Genomic DNA, 24301 nt, shown 5'->3' with positions numbered 1-24301 from the left:
GGACTTAAAGGAGTCGATGGAGGGGGCAGTTCTGATGGGGAGAGGGATGCTGTTCCACAGTCTAGGAGCTGCAACCGCAAAAGCGCGGTCACCCCTGAGCTTAAGCCTAGACCGCGGGATAGTGAGTAGCCCCAAGTCGGCCGACCTGAGGGACCTGGAGTTAGAGAGGGGGGTTAGAAGATTTTTGATGTAGGGGGGGGAGTGTCCATTTAGGGCTTTGTACGTGAATAGGAGGAGCTTGAAGTTGATTCTGTACCGTACAGGGAGCCAGTGGAGAGAGGCCAGAATCGGGGTGATGTGGTCCCTTTTACGGGTACCCGTCAGGAGTCTCGCTGCGGCGTTTTGGACCAGTTGCAGGCGGGACAGGGAAGATTGGCTGATCCCAGTGTATAGGGAGTTGCAGTAGTCTAGGCGGGAGGAAATGAAAGCGTGAATGATTTTTTCTGTGTCGTCGAATTGGAGGAAAGGTTTGATTTTAGCTATGGTTCGAAGTTGGAAGAAGCTGGCTTTTACCACAGCGTTGACTTGCTTATCAAATTTTAATGCAGAGTCAAGTATCATGCCGAGGTTTTTGACATGCGGTTTGACTAGGCAGGATAGACTTCCAAGACTGCCTGTTATCAATTTGATGGAGTCGGGGGGGCCGAATAGGATGACCTCAGACTTGCTCTCATTTAATTGGAGGAAGTTCTGTGCCATCCAACATTTTATGTCCTCAAGGCAGTGTAAGATGCTGTTTAAATTTGACTGGTTGTTGGGTTTCAGGGGGAGGTAAAGCTGAGTGTCATCGGCATAGCAGTGGAAAGAAATGCCGTGCCTTTGAATGAGCTTCACATAATCCCTGAAGCTCGCTTTGGCATTACGTTGCCTCCATCGCTTTCACTGCAGGATCTCAAAGTTGCCGCTGCATCCTCCTGGTGTTTCCTGAGCACAGAATTTGGAGACCAAATGAATTATAGAAACATAGAAACACAGAAAATCAGTGCAGGAATAGGCCATTTGGCCCTTCGAGCCAGCACCACCATTCAATAGGATCATGGCTGATCATCCAAAATCAGTACCCCGTTCCTGCTTTCTCCCCATATCCCTTGATTCCGTTAGCACTAAGAGCTAAATCTAACTCTCTCTTGAAAACATTCAGTGAATTGGCCTCCACTGCCTTCTGTGGCCAGAATTCACAGCTTCACCACTCTCTGGGTCAAAAGGTTTTTCCTTATCTCAGTCCTCAATGGCCTACCCTTTACTCTTAAACTGTGACCCCTGTTCTAGCCTGTTCAATCCCTTAAGAATTTTACATGTTTCTATAAGATCCCCTCTCATCCTTCGAAATTCCAATGAATATAAGCCCGGTCGATCCATTCTCTGATATAAGCCCAGTCGATCCATTTTCTGATATAAGCCCGGTCGATCCATTCTCTGATATAAGCCCAGTCGATCCATTCTTTCATTCTACCTTCATGGGACTTCTGCAGACTGTTGGGGCAATTGAATATTAACAACTTGCTTCACAGGAACTTGATTTCCGTTCCCAAGTTTGTAGTGTTGTTTCAGGTCCCGATCACCAGCAAAAGCAGCTGGACTTTGCACCCACATTTAATCAGCTGCATCTGATCGTATTCTTCCAATAGTGCTGTTAGATAATGTGCCAGTGTTTACTAACAGCTTCCAGTATTCACAATTATAATTGCGGGTTGATGAACTGGCAGCATAACAGCCACTGAGTTGCTGGCAACAGCATTTGGCAGAGCTAATGGCTCCGGAGGTGGGAACTCTGGGAGCTGCTTGGGAACCATAGAACGATGATATCTCTTGGAGCAGAAAGTAATCTCTTTGACAAGGCTGCTGCCATCTTTTCCCACTGGATCGCCTTTCCAACTATTTAAACAAATCTGGATTGCTTTCTCTCAAACTTGGACTGTTTTCTCTGGAATGTGGAGGGTGAGAGGAGACCTGATAGAAGTATATAAAATTATGAGAGGTATTGATAGTGGAGATAGAACCCTTTTCCCAGGGTGGAAATGGCAAAGACCAGAGGGCATAGCTTTAAGGTGAGAGGGGCAAAATTTAAAAGGAGATGTGCGGGGGAAGTTTCTTTGCACAGAGGGTGGTGGATGTCTGTAACACGCTGCCAGGGGTAGTGGTTGAAGCAGATACGATAGTGGCATTTAAGAACCTTTTAGATAGGAACAGAGTATAGAACATAGAGCAGAGAACAGGGAGATGTGGATCAGTTGTAGGAAAAGGGGACATCATTTTTGGCATGGAACATTGTGGGCCGAATGGCCTATTCCTGTGCTGTACTTTTCAATGTTCTATGTTCTAATATATTTAAGGCCAAAACTTGTGCTCCTCCCCTAAGGCTTGAAATCTTCTGCATGTCACTCCAGCCCATAACCCCCTGTGCTTCCAAAGAACAGAATAGTAATTGTTTAAATTACAACTTCACAAACACAGAAGAGATTTGCTTGATGTGTTTCCATTACAAGATACATTGATGTAAAACTGGACTTGACACCAGGGTGCTCTAGATCAAAACCAACTCAGCTTCTCATCAAGTCGTCTCTATTGTCCTGCTACATTACCACATCCACCACTCCCTCTCCCAATGCTCACACTGAGCGTGCCGATCAACAAAATAATACTGCTTTTATTTTACGACTTTAGTACACCAGTGTTTATCTTATAGCAGTTTATCCCAGATTAACTTACCACAATTTTATCATTTGTTAAAACAGCAAAGCTGTCTTAATTCCATCCCCAATTCCTTCTCCCAATTATTATCCAAAAGGGTAATAGTTCTCCTACTACTTAAGGGTGACACGGTGGAGAAGTGGTAGAGTTGCTCTTACAACACCAGAGACCCGGGTTCAATCCTGACTCTCGGTGTCGTCCATAAGGAGTTTGCATGTTCTTCCCATGACCCATGTGGGTTTTCACCAGGTACTTCGGTTTCCTCCCACATTCCAAAGAAGTACAGGTTTGTAGGTTAATTGGCTTCTGTAAATTGCCCCGAGTGTGTGGGATAATTCTAGAATATGGGGATCGCTGGTCGGTGTGGACTTGGTGGGCCAAAGGGCCTGTTTCCGCGCTGTATCTCTAAACTAAACTGAACCTGGACCCACTTTGATTTCTACTATCAATAAAGACATATATTGTGAATAGACATAAAGTGCTGGAGTAATTCAAAGGGTCAGATGTTGTTTCAGGTCCGTGACCCTTCTTCAGTCTCGACTCGAAACATCACCTATTCCTTTTCTCCTGACCCACTGAGTTATTCCAACATTTTGTGTCTATCTTAGCTATAAACCAGCATCTGCAGTTCCTTCCTACACCTCCTACATACATTGTGAATTAGTAGGAAATAAATATGATTTACTTCTTGCTCATTTAATTCAGACTAAAATCCATCAAATCACACCAATGGCTTTTCACCTCATTATTCTCAAAGCCCTCTCACATTCAACGGGTTAACACGATGTTTGGGCGCTCACTATTGATGTATTGCATTTCTTTGTTATTTAAGAGTTAGATTTAGCTCTTAGGGCTAACGGAATCAAGGGATATGGGGAGAAAGCAGGAATGGATTTTGGATGATCAGCCATGATCATATTGAATGGCGGTGCTGGCTCGAAGGGCCGAATGGCCTACACCTGCACCTATTTTCTATGTTAACAAACATGAAAGGAAATCCCCTACAAGGCTTTTTGGTTCTTTCTGTGGGCACACAAGTAAAAGTATAGAAAAAGAATAAAGCGCAGGACTGATCTTTGGTCTGGGAGCCTCAACAGAAGAGTGTTCATCACCTTCTCCATCTAGAGGGCTAGGGTCCAGACTCACCACATTCATTGTGCTCAACAGCCACTGCTGTGGAGCCCCTCACACCTGCTGAATGAAGGTTGTTCGGGCAGCAGCTCCACAAATGAAACCCGCAACTAACCTGTCTTCATATCACAGTTTGCACATTGGTCATACAGTCATAGAATCATAGAGTGATACAGTGTGGAAACAGGTGCTTCGGCCCAACTTGCCCACACCGGCCAACATGTTCTAACTACACCAGTCCCACCTGCCTGCGCTTGATCCATATCCCTCCAAACCTGTCCTACCTATGTTCCTGTCGAACTGTTTCTTAAATGTTGGGATAGTCCCAGCCTCAACTACCTCCTCTGGCAGCTTGTTCCATACACCCACCACCCTTTGTGTGAAAACATTACTGCTCAGTTTCCTATTAAATCTTTTCCTCTTCACCCTGAACCTATGTCCTCCGGTCCACGATTCCCCTACTCACAGAGTCTTAAGTCATACTGCACAGAAACAGGCTAATTGGTCCAATTCATTCCTGCCAATGAAGATGCCCCATCTAAGCTTGTCCCATTTGCCCACATTTGATCTATATCCCATTAAACCCGTCCTATCCATGTACCTGCCCAAATGTCTTTCAAATGCTGTTATTGTACCTGCTTCAACCACATCCTCTGGCAGCATCATAATGACGTGATACCCATCGTTGGGTATTTTAAAAGTGGAGATTGGTAGGTTCTTGATTAGCAAGGATGTCAAAAGTTACGAGTACAAGGAAGGGGAATGGGTTTGAGAGGGAAAGATAGGTCAGCCATGATTAAATGGTGGAGCAGATTCGATGGGTCGAATGGGCCAATTTTGCTTCTATGTTTTATGAACTTTATACCCACCATTCTCTAAAAAGTTGTGCCTCAGGTTCATACTAAATCTTTCCCCTCTCACCTTGCACCTAAGTCTGTTTTTTGATTCCGCTACCCTCGACATTCACCCTAGCTATTTCTCTTACCTGAAAGGCGGGTTTAATTAAACGGGATGTAATTAGGGTTGTGGGTTTTGTTTCCATGTCTAACCATTTTATCCTGTGTGTATCAATTTGTGCAATGTGGCTGGCGGAACTGATTCTATTTGATGGCTTGCAAGTAAGTGATTTTGCCTAATCAATACAAGGTTGCCTGTGCATGTGAATTAGTGCTTATATGTTCTTAACAGACAACATTTTAAATTGAAACTTTGGGCTGGTTCAATGACTTCAGTTAGAATGTAGAATATAGAGAAGAACAGCAAAGGAACAGGCCCTTCAACCCACAATATCTGGGCTAAAGATGTTGCCAAGATAAACCAATCTCCTCTGGCTGCACATAATCCATATCTCTCCATTCCCTGCATATCCATGTGCCCATCCAAAAGCCACTTAAATGCCAATAACCTATCTGCCTCCACCATCACCCTTGGCATCACGTTCTGGAGACTCACTGCCCTCCGTGTAAAAAACTTGCCCACACAATTCCTTTAAACGTTGCCCTTCTCACCTTAAAGCTGTGTCCTCTACTCTTTTACATTTCCACCCTGTGTAAAAGGTTCCAACTGCCTACCCTATCTAAGGTATTTATTCACAAAATGCTGGAGTAACTCAGCAGGCCAGGCAGCATCTCAGGAGAGAAGGAATGGGTGACGTTTCGGGTCGAGACCCTTCTTCTACCCTATCTATGCTCCCATGATTTTATACACTTAGTTCAGTTTAGATACAGCATGGAAATAGGTCCTTCAGCCCTCTGAACCATGTCGACAATCAGTCACCTGTATACTAGTTCTATGTTATCTCACTTTCACATACTACACACTAGTGGCAATTTGCAAAAGCCAATTAACCTACAAACCTGCACATAATTACAATGTGGGAGGAAACTAGAGCACCCGGAGAAAGCCCACGCGGTCACAGGGAGAATGTACAAACTCCGTACAGACAGCACCCGTAGTAAGGATTGTACCCAGGTCTCTGGTGCTGTAAGGCAGCAACTCTACTGCTGTGCCACCATGCTGCCCCTAGCAGAGTCTGAAGAAGAGTCCCGGCCCAAATATTCATGTTCTCCAACAATGCTGCCTGACTCGCTGACTTACTCTAGCACTTGATGTCAGGGAGGTAGTTGTGGCAGGTACTGTCACAACATTTAAAAGAAATATGGATCCATGGATAGAAAAGGTTTGGAGCGAGATATAGACCACATGTGGTACTAGTTTAGATGAAGCACCTTGGTCGGCATGGACGAGTTGGGTCAAAGGGCCCGCTTGACTCAATGACTCTTCTTAGAGTTAATACCTGATAATCCAGGCTGATAGACCTTCTGGTAAACCTCCTCTGCCCAATCTCCAAAGCCTCCAAATCCTTCATGCAATGGGGCAACCAAACTGCACCCAATGCGAAACAAGCAACGTGACTTCCTGACTCTTCAACTCAATGCCCTGACCAATGAAGGCAAGCATACCATATCTCTTCTTTACTATTCTAATCTGCTTGTATTGCCACTTTCAGAGAGCTGTGGACTTGGAAAGGTCAGGTTTGAGTTTAGTTACGTGTACCAAGCTACAGTGAAAAGCTTTTGTTGCGTGCTAACCATTCAGCAGAAAGATGGTTACAATCGAGCCATTTACAGTGTATAGATACATGATAAAGGGAATAACATGAATACGTTTTAGTGCAAGATAAAGTCCAGTAATGTCCAATCAAAGATAGTCCGAGGGTCTCTAATGAAGTAGATGGTAGCTCAGGACAGCTCTCTAGTTGTTGGTAGGATGGTACAGTTGCCTGATAACGATTGTGAAGAAACTGCCCATGAATCTGAAGGTGTGCATTTTCACACTTCTATGCTTCTTGCCCGATGGGAGAGGGAGTGGCCAGGGTGTCTCATCCTTGATTATGCTGCTGGCCTTGCTGAGGCAGCATGAGGTGTAAATGGAGTCAATGGATGTTGGTTTGTGCGATGGTCTGGGCTGCGTCCACAATTCTCTGCAATTTTTTGTGGTCCTGCGGAGCTGTTCCTAAACCAGGCCGTGATACATCCCAAAGGTGCTGAGGTAACTACTATTACTGACCCTCAGTGGGCCAGTTAGTGCTCTTCAGCATAACCCAACAAGTATTTCCAGCACATTACATTTTTTTCAGATTTCAAGCATTTGTAGTTTTTTTTGCTTCTTAGTAAATCATGTTTTGCACGTTGGCAGAATTTGTAAAAGTTACCACAGCAGTTTGAATCTGACACTTTCTTTAACGCCTACACCTTATTGGAGAACTTATGCAGAAACAGAAGTGTCAACATATGGAGAGATGACTTAATAAACAGCTTGGCACATTTCAACATGAAACAGATAAATTAACTGATACACTTTGACAGATTTTTTTTTGAAAAAAGATAAATAAAGTGGAAGTGATTATTCTTCAGTGAGGAATAACCTTGATAACCTGGTTATTCTTTTTATGAAATCAGCACAATTGGAGCCAATGGGATCTACTTTGATCCTGAGTATTGGATTTTGGGAACAAAATCAACATGAGGATACTGTGCTGTTAACAAGTTGCAATGGTATGACAAAAATGAAGATAGACACAAAATACTGGAGTAGCTCAGCGAGACAAGCAGCATCTATGGACAGAAGGAATGGGTGACATTTCGGGTCGAGACCCTTCTTCAGTCTCAGACCAAAATGTCACCCATTCCTTCTCTCCAGAGATGCTGCTGTCGCACTGAGTTACTCCAGCATTTTGTATCTATCTTCGGTGTAAAGCAGCATCTGCAGTTCCATAATACATATGAAAAAAAGGAAGGTTTTGTCTCATGTATGGGTTTATTGGCTCCTCTCCACACATGATACAGCTGTAAGTAACAGCTCCCTTTGATTCAATCACTGTGATACACCCGATGGCATGTCTTCAGTTCAAATTTGCAATCTAAAGGAAGTTGGTGCTTGACTCCGAGCATTTCCTGTACATAAATAGAGAAAATTGTTGTCAGTACAAAGTTGTTATGAAAGATTCTGTCTTCATTTTCTTGCATATCTTTCTGAAAATAGAAGAAATGTTCTCTTCTGTTTTAGAAGAGGTGGCGCAGTTTTTCCTTATTTGGCGCATGGACTACATGCTGGAACACCGGGCAATTCTATCAGTTCCTTTCCCCTGCATCTCCTTGTAATCTCTTCTCCCCAACATACCCAACAATTCCCTCGACCTATCCACATGAGGAGTAGGTTACAGTGACCGTTTAATTCACCTCAGCACATGTCCCTTGGTGTGTGGGAGTAAACGGGAGAATACAGGGAAACCCACGCAGTCACGGAGAACATGGGGACTCCACACTGACAGCAGTAGACTTTAGACTTTAGAAAGTTTAGACTTTAGAGTTACAGCGCAGGAACAGGCCCTTCAGCCCACCATCTCCATACTGACCAACAATCCCCGCACACTAGCACTGGGGACAATTTACTGAAGCCAATAAACCAACAGACCTGTTCATCTTTGGAGTGTGGGAGGAAGCCGGAGCAGCCGGTAAATAAACCACGCAGGTCACGGGGAGAACGTACAACTCTGTACAAACAGCACCCATAGTTAGGATCAAACCCGGGTGTCTGGCAGCAACTCTACTGCTGCACCACTGTGCTCAAGACTGAATCAACATCACTGGAGCACGCACCTGTCATACCACTGTGCTTCCTGGCAGAGATCTTTGGAATTATGGAAAGGTTTGACAAGATAGATATGGAGAAAATGTTTCCAATGGTAGGCGAGGTCATGGCTCCAGTAACCCAGGTTTGGTATTGACCTCCAGCGCTGGCCTTAGAGGTTGCACAAGATCTCACTGATTGCGTGGGTTCCTCTGGGCACCCTGGTCTCATCCCGTGTCCCAGAGTTGTGCTGATTGTGGGGTTAGCTGACGAATGTAAACTTCACATAGAGAGTGGAAGAACCGGGCAAGTGGCATGGGCAGGTGTGCAGAAATAGTTTATGGGGAAATCAGTGGAGGAATGGGATGAATGTGACTGCTCTGGGAGACAGCATGGACACCAAGCTGAACATCTCAAAGTTATTAGTTCATAAGTTCAACATGGAAGATAGACACAAAATAATGGAGAAACTCAGTGGGACAGGCAGCATTTCTGGAGAGAAAGAATAGGTAACATTTCAGGTTGAGACCTTTCTTCAGACCCATTCCTTCTCTCCAGAGATGCTACCTGTCACGTTGAGTTACTCCAGCATTTTGTGTCTATCTTGGGTGCAAACCAACATCAGCAGTTCCTGCCTACACAGTTTATAAGTAGCAGGAGCCTCAAAGACAGTCTGGAATTTAGGAGAAACATCCTCACTTGGAGGAAAGAATATATGAACACCATCACGAGAGTCACCAGGACAACTAGTGTTAGATGAGGCTCTCACTAGGGCCTCATCTACATCCCGCAGCTCCGCTCTTGCTCCCCCTCCCCCCATTCGTAACAAGGATAGAGTCCCCCTTGTCCTCACCTTCCACCCCATCAGCCAGCGTATCCAACAAATTATCCTCCAACAATTCCGTCACCTCCAATGGGATGCCACTACTGGCCACATCTTCCCATCTCCTCCCCTTTCTGCTTTCCGCAGAGACCGTTCCCTCCGTAACTCCCTGGTCCACTCGTCCCTTCCCACCCAAACCACCCCCTCCCCAGGCACTTTCCCCAGCAACCGCAGGAGATGCAACACATGTCCCTTTACCTCCCCCCTCGACTCCATCCAAGGACAAAAAACAGTCTTTCCAGGTGAGGCAGAGGTTCACCTGCACCTCCTCCAACCTCATCTATTGTATCCGCTGTTCCAGATGTCAACTTCTCTACATCAGCGAGACCAAACACAGGCTCGGCGATCGTTTCGTTCAACACCTTCGCACAGTCCGCCTTAACAAGAGGAACAAGATAGACCACTCTATCCTAAAAACTGTAGTATGCCTTGACATCATTTTAGTAGGCAGAAACGTGCAGAAACATTTAAAAAGAAAATTAACAAAAATCTGTGAATTGATAGATGAGATATATTCTGCATTTTAATGGTATCATCATACATACTGTTCCCCAAAACACTGATTACACTACGAGAGGCATAGCGAACGGTGGGTTTTGCCTACTAAAATGGCTCTTTTGCGTACTACACTTCAGTATAGGCAATTTCAACGGAGTGGTCCATCTTGTTACTCTAGTATCTTTGGGCTTAACTAACCTGATCTCCCGGTGGCTCAGCACTTCAATTCTCCCTCCCACTCCAGTCTGACCTTTCTGTCAAGGGCCTCCTCCATTGTCATAGTGAGGCCCACCACAAATTGGAGGTACAGCACCTCATATTTCGCTTTGGCAGCTTACACCCCAGTGGTATGAACATTGACTTCTCTAACTTTTGATAGCTCCTCTGTCCCTCTCTTTCCCCTCCCCCTTCCCAGTTCTCCCACTGTCTTCCTGTCTCCAGCTACATCCTTTCCTTGTCCCACCCACTCCCCTGACATTAGTCTGAAGAAGGGTCTCGACACGAAACGCCACCCATTCCTTCTCTCCTGAGATGCTGCCTGACCTGCTGAGTTACTCCAGCTTTTTGTGATACCTTTGATTTGTACCAGCATCTGCAGTTATTTTCCTACATTACTAGGACAACTAGTGTTGAGTGTTGTCACATTAAACAATATCTGGTTTCTTGCACTTATAATGAAATCAGTATGTCCATTGAATCCATTAGTAATACATTACATGTGGTGTATTAACAAGAGTAGGGCCAGCAGTAGAGCTGCTGCCTCACAGCACCTGGGACCCGGTTCGATCCTGACTATGGGTGCTGTCTGCACAGAGTTTGTACGTTCTCCCTGTGACCACGTGGGTTTTCCCCGGGTGCTCCGGATTCCTCCCACACTGCAAAGACGTACAGGTTTGCAGGTTAATTGGGTTCGGTAATATTGTAAATCGGTCCTAGTTTGTGCAGGATTGTGCTGGTGTAGGGGATGATCGCTGGTTGGCACGGACTCAAAGGGCTGATGGTCCCGGTTCCATGCTGTATCTCGAATGGCTAAAGTAAAGTAAAATGGAAATCAGTAGTTTAATAATTAGAACAATGTTCTTTGATTTTGCAGTACTTACAAAAGTGTGCATTGTGTGTGATCCTACAATGGAATTAATTATGAACCAGAATTCAAGTAATTCTATTGCATGACCCATATCTCTTTCAGGAGTCTGCTCTGGCTCTCCTGGTCTATTGACCTTTCACTACTGAAGTGAATCAGTGGTTTTGAATGAAGTGTTAATTAGGATGTTATGAACAGCTATATGAAATGGTGCCTCTTGTTTCTGTTAAATGTGTGTCTGACTGCGCTTGAAACAGAATACTGATGTGCACCTTGAAAGGAAATCTGCCCTTCGCCCTAAACCACCAAGCCACAGCCTGCACTGGAAGATGAGGCATTTAAGTGGCTATCACAACTGTGTCTTTTATTTGGATTAAAAAGCTGTAAAATGGAAAATTTCACAAGCTATTAGGCTTTGAGTTTTAAACTTAATTATTACGCCTGAATAGAAGATACAAAAGCCAATGGACAAAAACTACACCCGAAGATCAAATATGTTAATCCGGGGTAACTTGTGATGGAGTCAGCACAATGACTTCACGTTTCTGTGACTTTGTTGAGCGCAAGGCTTTGGAATGTGGACTGGAGGTTTATGTATGAAGGAAGCACAAAGCAGTCCACAGCTCATTACATTCCATGCCCAGTTTTCTCTGCCATTATCATGAAAAATCATATCTGGTGTAAAATGGATTGTCAGTTTATAATGAACTAATGTTGCGCTCCTGCCATTCATCAGTTTCATGCCCCTGGCCTTTATTCTCGTGGCTGCACACATTCCTGTTGGAGACTGAGTCCTTTGTCATCTGGTTGTGAGACTGGAAATTGTGGCATTGTTACTGCCTGTTCGTTATCAGCAAAAGTCTTCCTTCAGCTCTAGTTGGAACCTGCATCCCTAATGAGAAAGAGCACAAGTGTGGCTGGTTTACCTACCATCTGAAATAAAATATGTGATTGGATAATATGGAACTGATCACATGAACTGTGGATTTAGCATCACCAATATTCTGCATTCCAACAGAGAATGAGAAGCAGTATCAGTTTTTAACTGAATGAGTGCTCACTTGTTTCTACACAATTGACAGGCAGCATTGGAAGTAATTGAGCCGTGTTTTCAGTCCGTTTATGGATAGTTATTTTATTTTTGCATTTGCATTCTCCACAGTGGTGCAGACGTAAAGTCAGTGCCAGAGACCAGGGTTCAGTCCTGGCTACGGGCACCTTCTGACTTCTTCAGACGAAGGGTCTCGACCCGAAATGTCACCCATTCCTTCTATCCAGAGATGCTGCCTGTCCTGTCGAGTTACTCCAGCTTTTTGTGTCTATTTTGTTATTGGGCACGTAGTCTGAGGCGTGAATTCCAATCCCATGATGAAAGCTCAGGAAGCTAATTCAAGTAAATAAATAGTAAAATAATAAATTTAATGGAAAAGCACATCACCATAAGCAGGAAACGATCAGATGGTTGTAAAACCCTCTTTGCTGCCAGAGTGTTGTTGTCAAGCTGGAAAGGGTACAGAGAAGATTTATGAGGATGTTGGCAGGATGAGAGGGTGTGAGCTATAGGGAGAGGTGGAGTAGGCTGGGACTCTATCCCTAGGAGCGCAGGAGGATGAGGGGTGATCTTACAGAAGTGTACAAAATCATGAGAGGAATAGATCGGGTAGATATACAGTCTTTTGCCTAGAGTAGGGGAATCGAAGACCAGAGGATATAGGTTTGAGGTGAAGGGGAAAAGATTTAATACGGATCTGAGGGATAATTTTTCACACAGGGTGCTGGGTATATGGAACAAGCTGCTAGAGGAGGTAGTTGAGGCTGGGACTATCCTGATGTTTAAGAAACAGTTGGACAGGTACATGGATAGGACAGGTTTGGAGGGATATGGACCAAATGCAGTCAGTTGGAACTATTGTTGGTGGGATATGTTGGCCGTTGTGGGCAAGTTGTGCCAAAGGGCCTGTTTCCACGCTGTGTCACTTTATGACTCTATGTCAGGCATGGTTGATATGTAACTTTAGGCTGAACAGTTGTAGACACCTGAGAATGGGCAATAGTTGGCAGATTTAGCAGGGATGTCCTCATGCTATTAACAAAAAATAAATTTCCCAGCAGATAAAGGGGCATCTCTGGAAAACGTAGCTTAATGGAAATGGGCCCTCCGGTCCAACAAGTCTCGGCTGACCATTGATCACCCGTTCACACTAGTTCTCTGTCATCCCACTTCCTCATCCACTACCTACACATGATAGGTAATTTACCAATCAACCAACAAAACCCACTCGCCTTTGGGATGTGGGAGGAAATCGGAGCACCTGGAGGCAACCCACATGGTCACAAGGAGAACGTGCAAACTCTACACTAACAACACTAACAGCACCCGAGGCAAGGTTTGAACCCAGGTCTCTGGTGCTATGAGGCAGCAGCTCTACCAGCTGCATCACTGTGCCGCCCCAAAGGCAGTCATCAAGTATACAACATGGAGACAGGTCCTTTGGGCCAATTTGCCCATGCCAACCAAGATGCCTCATCACACTAGTGCCACTAGACACAGTGGCACAGCAGTAGAGTTGCTGCTTTACAATGGCAGAGACCTGGGTTCAATCTTATCTACGGGTGCTGTCTGTACAGAGTTTGTACATTCTCCCTGTGACTGCTTTTCTCCAGGTGTTTTGGTTTCCTCCGATATTCCAAAAATGTGCAGGTTTGTAGGTTAATTGGCTTCTGTAAATTGTTTATAGTGTGTAGGATAGAACTATCCTACAACTATAGGATAGTGTATGGGTGATCATTGGTCGACATGAATTCAGTGGGCCGAAGGGCCTGTTTGCACTCACTTGAAAGTGCGTGAAAAACATAGGCAAGGGATGTGCACAGGTACAAGGAACTGCAGCTGTTGGAATCTTGCGGAAAACACGAAGTGCTGGAGTAATTCAACGGGTCAGGCAGCGTCTCTGGAGGACATGGATAGGTGAGGTTTCAGATCGGGACCCTGAAGAAGGTCTCGATCCAAAACGTCACCCATTCCTTCTGTCCTGAGATGCTGCCTTACCTGCTGCGCTACTCCAGCATTTTGTTGGACCCTTCTTCAGATGTCTTCATAGGTTGCACGTCCGTGCACTAATGTCAATTGGTTGTGAAGTAAATATTGACATCATCCTGTGGTAAAAACTATGAGGAATCTCTCTCATTGTGACGTAGAAGTCATTCTGACTTCTGTAATCCCTTGATTGGTGGAACATCAACTAGGTGGTGCAGCGGTAGAGTTGCTGCCTCACAGTGCCAGAGACCCGGGTTCGATCCTGACCAACGGTGCTGTCTGTCTGGAGTTTGCATGTTCTCCCTGTGACTGTGTAGTGTTTTCTCTGGGTACTCCAGTTTCCTCCAACACTCCAAAGATGTGTGGGTTTGTAGGTTAATTGGCGGGTTTGTAGGTTAAGTTGTAAAATTGTGCCTAGTGTGTAGGATAGTGTTAGTGTATGGGGTGATCGCTAGTGTGTTGGATAGTGTGTAGGATACTGTAGGATCACTAGTGTGTAGGATAGTGTTAGTGTATGGGGTGATCGCTAGTGTGTTGGATAGTGTGTAGGATACTGTAGGATCACTAGTGTGTAGGATAGTGTTAGTGTATGGGGTGATCGCTAGTCAGTGCGGATCCGGTGGGCTGAAGTGTCTGTTCTGAGGTGTATCTCTAAAATCTAAAGTAAAGTCTAAATCATGTTTCAAATGAGCAAAATCATTCTCATGCACACTTTGGCACAAAAAATAGGTGCAAATGAATCCAATGTTTTGGGATAACTCTGCAAGGTTTTATATCTGTGATCTGCTGCCCCTTTGTTTCTTTGTATCTTGTGCTCTGGAATGGGAATTGAATTTAAACATTAAAGTCTTGTGAAATTTTCCATTTTGCTGCTTTTTATTAGAAGGAGCACTGGATGAGCAGTAAATACATTCACAGATCTGTAAAGGGACGCTGTGACTGGTGGAAACAATTCACTGAACTGTCAGTGCAACAACACAAGAGTAAAATAAAGTGACAGATCTTTAAAAATAAATAGAAAAGGAGAAGACAGTGAGAACAGCATCAGAGCAAACATTAATCACCCTCATTAACCGTCAAAGGTTGGCACAATTCCAAATAATCACCTCATTCCAAATGTAGGTTCAAGAATCTGAACAAAACGTCTCATCAGGCAGGAGCAAAAATCAATTTGTATTTTCAGCCGATGCAAAAAGAAATAACAATAAGAAATGTGTAGCAAGGAACTGCAGATGCTGGTTTAAACCGAAGATAGACACAAAAAGCTAAAGTAACTCAGCGGGACAGGCAGCATCTCTGGGGAAAAGGCATAGGTGACGTTTCGGGTCGAGACCCTTCTTCAGACTGAGAGTCAGGGGAAAGGGACACAAGAGACATAAAAGGTGATGTAGAGAGTTGTAGAACAAATGAATGAAAGATAGGCAAAAAAGTAACGATGATAAAGGAAATAGGCTATTGTTAGCTCGGGGCTAGGTGAAAACGAGTTCAGACAATGTGACTCAACAAGAAGACTTTGAAGCTAGTACAATTTGGACAGGGGAGGGATGGTTAGAGAGGGGATACAAGGGTTAATTGGTTGGAGAAATGACAATAGGAAATGACAGTCCTCCTGCTCAAATGTTCACAATGCATTTTCTTAACTCAAAATTGCACTAGGCCGATCAACCTCTAATGTGGCTGCAGATTGTAAATCCGAGCTTGCTGATGTCGGATGTCGGACACGTGACAATAACTAAACTAAACTAAACGGTGATGGATGCACTTTATATCTGGCCCCTCCACCTGTTGCCAACCCTGCCTGGTGTACCAGCACTGTGCCTTCATGGGCTGCTGACCTAGTAAAAAGTCATATTTCAATTCTGGTCATGTTTTCATTTAGTTTTCTTTATTTTGCTTTTCATTTGCTTTTAACCATTTTACAATGGGTTAAAGTTTAACTGAATTTATTATTGTTTTCTTTTTAACACTTTTGAAGGCTGGTGCCACTAGTAGAGCTGCTGCCTCACGGTGCCAGAGCTCCAGGGCCTGACCTCGGCTGCTGTCTGTGTGGTTTCTACGTTCTCCCTTTGACTTTGTGGGTTTCCACTGTGTGCTCCGGTTTCCTCCCACATCCCAAAGACGTGTGGATTTGTCGCTTGGTTGGCCTTTGTAAATTGCTCCCAGTGTGCAGGGAGTGGATGAGAAAGTGGGATAACATAGAACTTATGTGGACAGGTAATCGATGGTCGACATGGACTCAGTGGGCTGAAGGGCCTGTTTACCTTCTATATCTCTAAACTCTAAACTAAACTAAACAATAGTCATGTTTTACATTTATTTAAATCCATTCACATTGTTTTTTGAAATATCTGATCATCAGAGACATTTTAAGGCAGTGAAGGATATGGCTTTACGATGAGGGGGGAAAGATTTAATAGGAACCTGAAGGGTAAACGTCATGGTGGAGGGTGTATGGAACGAGCTGCCGGACAAGGTAATTGAGGCAGGTACTATCGCAACGTTTAAGAAACATTTAGACAGGAACATGGATAGGACAGGATTGGAGGGATATGGGCCAAATACAGGTAGGTGGGACATGTAGATGGGACATGATGGCTGGTGAGGGCAAGTTGGGCTGAAGGGCCTGTTTCCACGCTGTATCACTCTATGACTCAATGACTGTTCCTCTGTCAGCAGTAGGGTGGTGGGGGTCGCTGGGTCCTGAGGCCAGACTGCCACTTGGCCCCTTGAGGAGAGGGAGGGGAGAGGAGACCCTAGTGTAGCGGATGGGGTCACCTCATGGCAGTGAAGTCACGTGGGACCTGGCATGGAGAGGGCTGGTGGAATGTTTGATCCACCATCAAACCCTCCCAGAGAGCGTGCAGAATGGTGGCACTGGGGCACCAGCCAGCCTCACCAACGGTGCCCACCACATCACTGGGGCAATACCAGCCTCACCAACGGTGCCCACCACATCACTGGGGCAATACCAGCCTCACCAACGATGCTCACCACATCTCTGGATCTAGTAAGGAGATGAAAGCAGCATTGAAACTGCTGAACCATGCTGCAAAGATCCACGCGAGTCATTGATCAATCCTTTGTCTTGAGCAGGGTCTGCAGATCGGAACCAAGGAGCTGGAGGAGATGGGAGGCAAGTTCTGCACGGCACTGCTGAAGCTGTCACCCAACATGCCACTGATGTGCCAGGAAGCTGCCCTGCTCAATCTGGATAACGAGCTGAATAGTGACAAGAACGTATCACACGAGTAAGTCAGAGTTGTTCATTGTACAGTTCTGGAATGATTTATAATGTTCATTGTCAGTGAAGGACTCATAGAGCTGTACAGCACGGGAACAGATCAATCAGCCAACCTTGACCATGTTGACCCAGTTGGCACACTGTGTTGGTCCTAATTGCCTGCGTTAAGCCCATAACTCGCATAGATCTGTATTCAAAAAACCCTCAATCTATGTTCCTGTCCAAATTTCTTTTAAAAGTTGAAATTGTATCTACTTCTAGTGCTTCATTTATCATCTGGACCAGATGTGGACTAGGTCTGTGTGAAAAGGTTGCCCCTGTCCCTCTCACTCCCCTCACTTTGAGCTGATGTCCTCTAGTTTTAGAATTCTCCACCTAAATTGTATCTGTGATGTTCCTGGTAACTGACGGTACAAATTCAATATTTCAGAAACATATCCAGTACCCACCAGGACAGGACAGGATGGGGGGGGGGGGGGAGAGAAGATGATGTCCAGCAGTGAGCAGTGAGTGGACAGTCAGACCTGGTGTTTGGGTTGTAAAGGAGGTCCACCATTGTGTGAGGGAATGGTAGATGGAGCACAGACTCTGGCCTGATGGGATGGAAGCCCCAAGCCCAGGCACCCCCTGGGGCAGCCAAACCCAAACTCAGACCCAGACAATCTCAGACGCAATCATATCATATCATATATATACACAGCCGGAAACAGGCCTTTTCGGCCCTCCAAGTCCGTGCCGCCCAGTGATCCCCGTACATTAACACTATCCTACACCCACTAGGGACAATTTTTACATTTACCTAGCCAATTAACCTACATACCTGTACGTCTTTGGAGTGTGGGAGGAAACCGAAGATCTCGGAGAAAACCCACGCAGGTCACGGGGAGAACGTACAAACTCCTTACAGTGCAGCACCCGTAGTCAGGATCGAACCTGAGTCTCCGGCGCTGCATTCGCTGTAAAGCAGCAACTCTATCGCTGCGCTACCGTGCCGCCCTAGACAACCCACACTCAATCCCAGACTCTCAGTCTCAGACTCAATCTCAGACTCAATCTCAGACTCAGTGCCAGACTCAATCTCAGACTCAGTGCCAGATTCAATCGCAGACTCAATCTCACTCAGACTCAGACTTTGTCTCAGACTCAGATCCAGACCCAGACTGTCCCAGTCCCAGACTCAGACAGTCCTAGACTCAGGCTCAGACAGACCCAGACTCAGACCTAGACTGTCCCAGACTCAGACAATCCCAGTCCCAGACAGTCCCAGACCCAGACTCACACTGTCCCAGACTCAGGCTCAGACAGTCCCAGACTCAGACATGGACTCAGGCAGTCCCAGACAGACTCAAACAGGCTCAGACTGTCCCAGTCTCAGGCTCAGACAGTCCCAGTCTCAGGCTCAGACAGTCCCAGACTCAGACCTAGACTCAGGCAATCACAGACTCAGACTCGGACAGATTCAGACAGTCCCAGGCTCAGACAGACTCAGACAATCCCAGACTCAGACTCAGACAGTCCCAGACAGACCCAGACTCAGACCCAGACTCGGACTCAATCTCAGTCCCAGACACAGTCCCAGACTCAGACCGCCCCGATCTCAGCCACCATCTTTCAGTGCCTACAAACGTTTATTTACCATATCATATCATATCATATCATATCATATCATATCATATATATACAGCCGGAAACAGGCCTTTTCGGCCCTCCAAGTCCATGCCGCCCAGCGATCCCCGTACATTAACACTATCCTACACCCACTAGGGACAATTTTTTTACATTTACCCAGCCAATTAACCTACATACCTGTACGTCTTTGGAGTGTGGGAGGAAACCGAAGATCTTGGAGAAAACCCACGCAGGTCACGGGGAGAACGTACAAACTCCTTACAGTGCAGCACCCGTAGTCAGGATCGAACCTGAGTCTCCGGCGCTGCATTCGCTGTAAAGCAGCAACTCTACCGCTGCGCTACCGTGCCGTGCCGCCCATAGAACCTAATGCCAAAGATTATTGCAAAATGCAACCTATCTCTCCCTCCAGAAACCAGAAATGAATCTGATTTCTGTTTAGTAGGTAAACTGCCACAAGGAGCTGATGGATGAATCTTGTATTCAGCATTGTTGCCAATATCGTGTCCTCCTGACCTGTTCGACACTTAAAGCAGTTTTCTGTAAATTCACTTTGTACTAATGCAGAACCCACTCACCTACAGACCTACACAGTCTACCTATCAGAGATGTTGGTTGTGTCCAGCCTTTGCAACATATGGTAGGCCATGTAACCTGCATGTTGAGCCCATGCCTGCTCCACACAATGTACAGTCGATAGCTTGTGTGTCAGTACAATTGCCTCAGCTATTACAGTAGCTATGAGCCACATGTGCCTCATTCAATGTGGCTAATTAGATTTTTGATTAGAAAATAAAAGTGAAGTAGGAGATGTCTTTGGAGGGCCATTGATGTAATGTGCATGCCCGCTAATTCAGTGTCTGTTGTAAAACAATCGGATGGCAGATTTTTTATTGTTCTATTGCGATTTTTATTTCCTTGTATTCTAGTTATTGACTGTTGCTTAAATGGTGTGCAGCGTAGGGGGAAATCACAGACTCACGTCCACAGGACTAACATTGGCCCAGCGGTCAGAATGACCAATGACCAACGGTCAGCATGGACCAATGACCCAGTTACTGGAGAGATGCAGCACAGCACAATGGAGCTGTGGTGGAGGTGCTGCCTCACAGCGCCAGAGACCCGGGTTCCATCCTGACTACGGGTGCTGTCTGTACGGAGTTTGTACATTCTCCCCGTGACCACGTGGGGTGTTTCCGGGTGTTCTGATTTCCTCCCACACTCCAAAGATGTGCAGGTTTGTAGGTTAATTGACTTTTGTAACATAAAATTGTCCCTAGTGTGTGTAGGATAGTGTTAGTGTGCGGGGATCACTGGTCGGCGCGGACTCGGTGGGCCGAAGGGTCTGTTTCCGAGCTGTATCTCTAAACTAAACTAAACTAAACTAAGCAGCAGCTGACCAGCTGGGCAAAGGCCCAGTAATGGCCGCCCGTGGTGTCTGTGGAAATGGAGGCCTGGGTCTGAGCGAATGAGAGCAGTCACGGTGCAACTGTGAGACTAAACCAAATCAAAGAAACAAAGTGCTGGAGGTCAGGTGGAGAACATAGAGAGGTGAAGTTTCGTGTCAGAACCCTTCACAGACAGCCTGACCCGCTGAGTTACTCCAGCATTTTGCACAATGTCTGCCTTATTGACCAGGAATGAGTGGGTTAAGGTATGATGACCATTTGACAGCACTAGGCCTCCACTCGCTGGAGTTTAGAAGGATGAGGGGGGACCTCATTGAAACTTACTGAATAGTGAGCGGCCTGGATAGAGTGGGTGTGAAGAGGATGTTTCCACTGGTGGGAGAGTCCAGGATGTGAGGTCACAGCCTCAGGATTAAAGGACATTCCTTTAAGAGGGAGATGAGGAGGAATTTCTGTAGTCAGAGAGTGGTGAATCTGTGGAATTATTTGCCACAGAAGGATGTGAAGCCCGTCAATCGATATTTTTAAGGCAGAAATAGATAGATTCTTGATTAGTATGGGTGCCTGGGGTTATGGGAAGAAGGCAGGAGAAATGGGTTAGGAGGGAGAGATAGATCAGCCATGATTGAATGGCGGAGTAGACTTGATGGGCCGAATGGCCTAATTGATGACTTTGTGTATTAGCACCCAATGGGTATCAGTCAGTGACTCGGCTGTGTGAAGGAAGGAACAGTGAGTTGGTGGTATTTTACAGTTAATCCCTGATCGAGATCCTTCTTCAGACTGACCCGAAACATCACCCATTCCTTCTCTCCAGAGATGCTGCCTGTCCCGCTGAGTTACTCCAGCATTTCGGTTTAAACCAGCATTGCAGTTCCTTCCCACACAGCTAGTTTCTGATGTTTTTTGAAGGCCATTGTTTACATGTGCTCCTGGTGCTGCTGCTGATGTTATTGTTTGGTTTACAAGGCATTGTGTGTGTAACCTGCATGCAGACAGAGATGCAGAAACATTGATTCATCTCAACCCATCTGAATCAACATGGCAAGTGATATCACAATGCAATTTAAATAGAACACGATTCATCTAAACAGCAGCACCAGACTAGCTTCAATGGTACATTAGGGAGGCAATGAGAAGTATTCTGTGATGGTGTTTGAGATTGGATTTTTAAAATTGTTCACAGGCAGGTCAGGTCAGTATTTGCTGCCAATTCTAAGCTCCCTCTGAGCTTAACGACTTGCTAACTGGTTTTGGAGGGCGGTTAAGAGGCAGCTCAAAAGCTTCTGGACTGGGGTTGCAGGTTGGCTGATGAGTCAAGAGTGTCTCATTGTCATGTGTCCCAGACAGGATAACGAGCACCTTACTTGCAACAGCACAACAGAATATGTAAACATAGTCCACTGTAAACAATATAATAAATAAGAAAAAAAGTTCAGTGTGTGTGTGTGTGTGTAGGAAGGAACTGCAGATGCCGGTTTAAACTGTAGATAGACACAAAATGCTGAAGTAACTCAGCGGGACAGGCAGCATCTCTGGATAGAAGGAATGGGTGATGTTTTGGGTCGAGACCCTTCTTCAGACAGAGTCAGGGTGGAAGGAGATACAGAGATAAGGAAAACGAGAGAAAGGGGATGGAGATCAAGGAAATTGTAGAACAGATCATTGTTAGCTAGGAGAAGGTAACAACAGAGCAAACAGAGATATAATGTAAACGAGGACAGTCAGAGTGGTCGGAAAATTGGGAAGGGGGAGGGTTGGAGAGAGAGGGAAAGCAAAGGTTACTTGAAGTTAGATGGCACGGTGGCGCAGCACTAGAATTGCTACCTTACAATGCTTGCAGTGCTAGAGACCCGTGTTCGACCTCGACTACGGGTGCTGTCTGTACGGAGTTTGTACGTTCTCCATGTGACCTGCGTGGGTTTTCTCCGAGATCTTTGGTTTCCTCCCACACTCCAAAGTTGTATAGGTTTTCAGGTTAATGGTAGGAGTGTAAATTGTCCTTAGTGTGTGTAAGATAGTGTTAATGTGGAGGGATCATTGGTCAGTGCGGACTCAGTGGGCCGAAGGGCCTGTTTCCGCGTTTTATCTCTAAACTAAACGAAACTAGATGTCAATGTTCACGCCACTGGGCTGTAAGCTGCCCAAGTGAAATATGAGGTGCTGTTCCTCCAATGTGCTTTGGGCCTCACTATGACAATGGAGAGGGCCCAGGACTGAAAGGTCAGTGTGGGAATGGGAGGGGGTGTTTAAGTGCTGAGCAACTGGGAGATCAGGTAGGTTATGGCGGACTGAGCGGAGGTGTTCAGCGAAACGATCGCCGAGCCTGCGCTTGGTCTTGCCGATATACAGGAGTCCACACTTGGAAGAGCGGATACAATAGATGAGGTTGGAGGAGGTGCAAGTGAGCCTCACCTGAAAAGACTGTTGGGTTCCTTGGACAGAGTCGAGGGGGGAGGTGTAGCGACAGGTGTTCCACCTACTGCGGTTGCAGGGTAACGTACCTGGGGAGGGCATGGTGTGGGTGGGAAGGGATGAGGTGACCAAGGAGTTGCGGAGGGAATGGTCTCTGCGGAAAGCGGAAAGGGGTGGAGATGGGAGGATGTGACTAGTGGTGGAACTGCCTCCTGGCAATTGTAACGTTCAAAAGCAATCTCCATTGGTATTGAGCTCAGAACCATTCCCTTCAATCCCAGAGCAGTCCACTCCTACTTTCATTCAAGCTTCCGCTCCAATCCTCACACCCACCCCAAAATCCATCCCTAACTCTTACTCGCTTTCATCAGCAGAATGACGAGAAACGTTCAATGTGATCACCAGTTAAACTGCTTCCACCAAGACGTCCTCCCAGTCTGGGCCCTGAATGCAGTGAACCTGCCACATGTTCACGCCACATTCGTAGACCTGGCAGGAATGATTAAATGTACAAATTATGTGCATCTCACTTCTTTTGGATTAATGATACAAATCGACCATACTTATTAACTTCAAAATGCTGGAGTAACTCAGCAGGTCAGGCAGCATCTCAGGAGAGAAGAAATGGGTGACGTTTCGGGTCGAGACCCTTCTTCAGACTGATGTCAGGGGGGCGACACAAAGGAAGGATATAGGTGGAGACAGGAAGATAGAGGGAGATCTGGATATGAGGTGCTGCTCCTCCAATTTCCGGTGGGCCTCACTATGGCACTGGAGGAGGCCCATGACAGAAAGGTCAGACTGGGAGTGGGAGGGGGAGCTGAAGTGCTCGGCCACCGGGAGATCAGGTTTGTTAAGGCGGACTGAGCGAAGGTGTTGAGCGAAACGATCGCCGAGCCTGCGTTTGGTTTCGCCGATGTAAATAAGTTGACATCTAGAGCAGCGGATGCAATAGATGAGGTTGGAGGAGGTGCAGGTGAACCTCTGTCTCACCTGGAAAGACTGTTTGGGTCCTTGGATGGAGTTGAGGGGGAGGTAAAGGGACTACGCCGCATCTGCGCCCGGGATGAGGTGTTTCACACTAGGGCGTCAGAGATGTCCTCATTCTTCAGGAAACGGGGCTTCCCCTCTTCCATTATCTTCCATTATAGATGAGGCTCTCACTAGGGTCTCTTCTACATCCCGCAGCTCCGTTCTTGCTCCCCCTCCCCCCACTCACAACAAGGACAGAATCCCCCTCGTTCTCACCTTCCACCCCACCAGCCAGCGTATCCAATAAATCATCCGCCAACATTTCCGTCACCTACAACGGGACCCCACCACTGGCCATATCTTCCCATCCCCTCCCCTTTCTGCGTTCCGCAGAGACCATTCCCAACGTAACTCCCTGGTCCACTCGTCCCTTCCTACCCAAACCACCCCATCCCCGGGCACTTTCCCCTGCAACCGCACGAGATGCAACACCTGTCCCTTTACCTCCCCCCTCAACTCCATCCAAGGACCCAAACAGTCTTTCCAGGTGAGACAAAGGTTCACCTGCACCTCCTCCAACCTCATCTATTGCATCCGCTGCTCCAGATGTCAACTTATTTACATCAGCGAAACCAAGCACAGGCTCGGCGATCGCTTCACTCAACACCTGCGTTCGGTC

The 24301-nt window shown here is 46.1% G+C and overlaps 1 protein-coding gene and 1 long non-coding RNA gene across 2 annotated transcripts in view; one reads left to right on the top strand and one right to left on the bottom strand.

Moving 5' to 3' along the window:
* Positions 1-24301, top strand: part of agbl1 (AGBL carboxypeptidase 1) — a 312383-nt gene that overhangs the window by 222718 nt on the left and 65364 nt on the right. Inside the window, exon 22 of the mRNA XM_078427109.1 lies at positions 17050-17204. Coding sequence (XP_078283235.1) covers positions 17050-17204 — 155 coding nt within the window. The remainder of the gene's footprint in view (positions 1-17049; positions 17205-24301) is intronic.
* The window catches only part of LOC144608892 (uncharacterized), a 63447-nt gene continuing 46884 nt past the window's right edge, over positions 7739-24301 (bottom strand). The window contains exon 3 of the long non-coding RNA XR_013549251.1: positions 7739-7778. This is a non-coding gene — a long non-coding RNA (uncharacterized LOC144608892). The remainder of the gene's footprint in view (positions 7779-24301) is intronic.

This window comes from Rhinoraja longicauda, chromosome 33, assembly GCF_053455715.1.
Source record: "Rhinoraja longicauda isolate Sanriku21f chromosome 33, sRhiLon1.1, whole genome shotgun sequence".
Classification (NCBI taxonomy): Eukaryota; Metazoa; Chordata; class Chondrichthyes; order Rajiformes; family Arhynchobatidae; genus Rhinoraja; species Rhinoraja longicauda.
The sequence above is the reverse complement of the archived record's forward strand: the minus strand, read 5'-3'. Positions and strand labels throughout refer to the sequence as shown.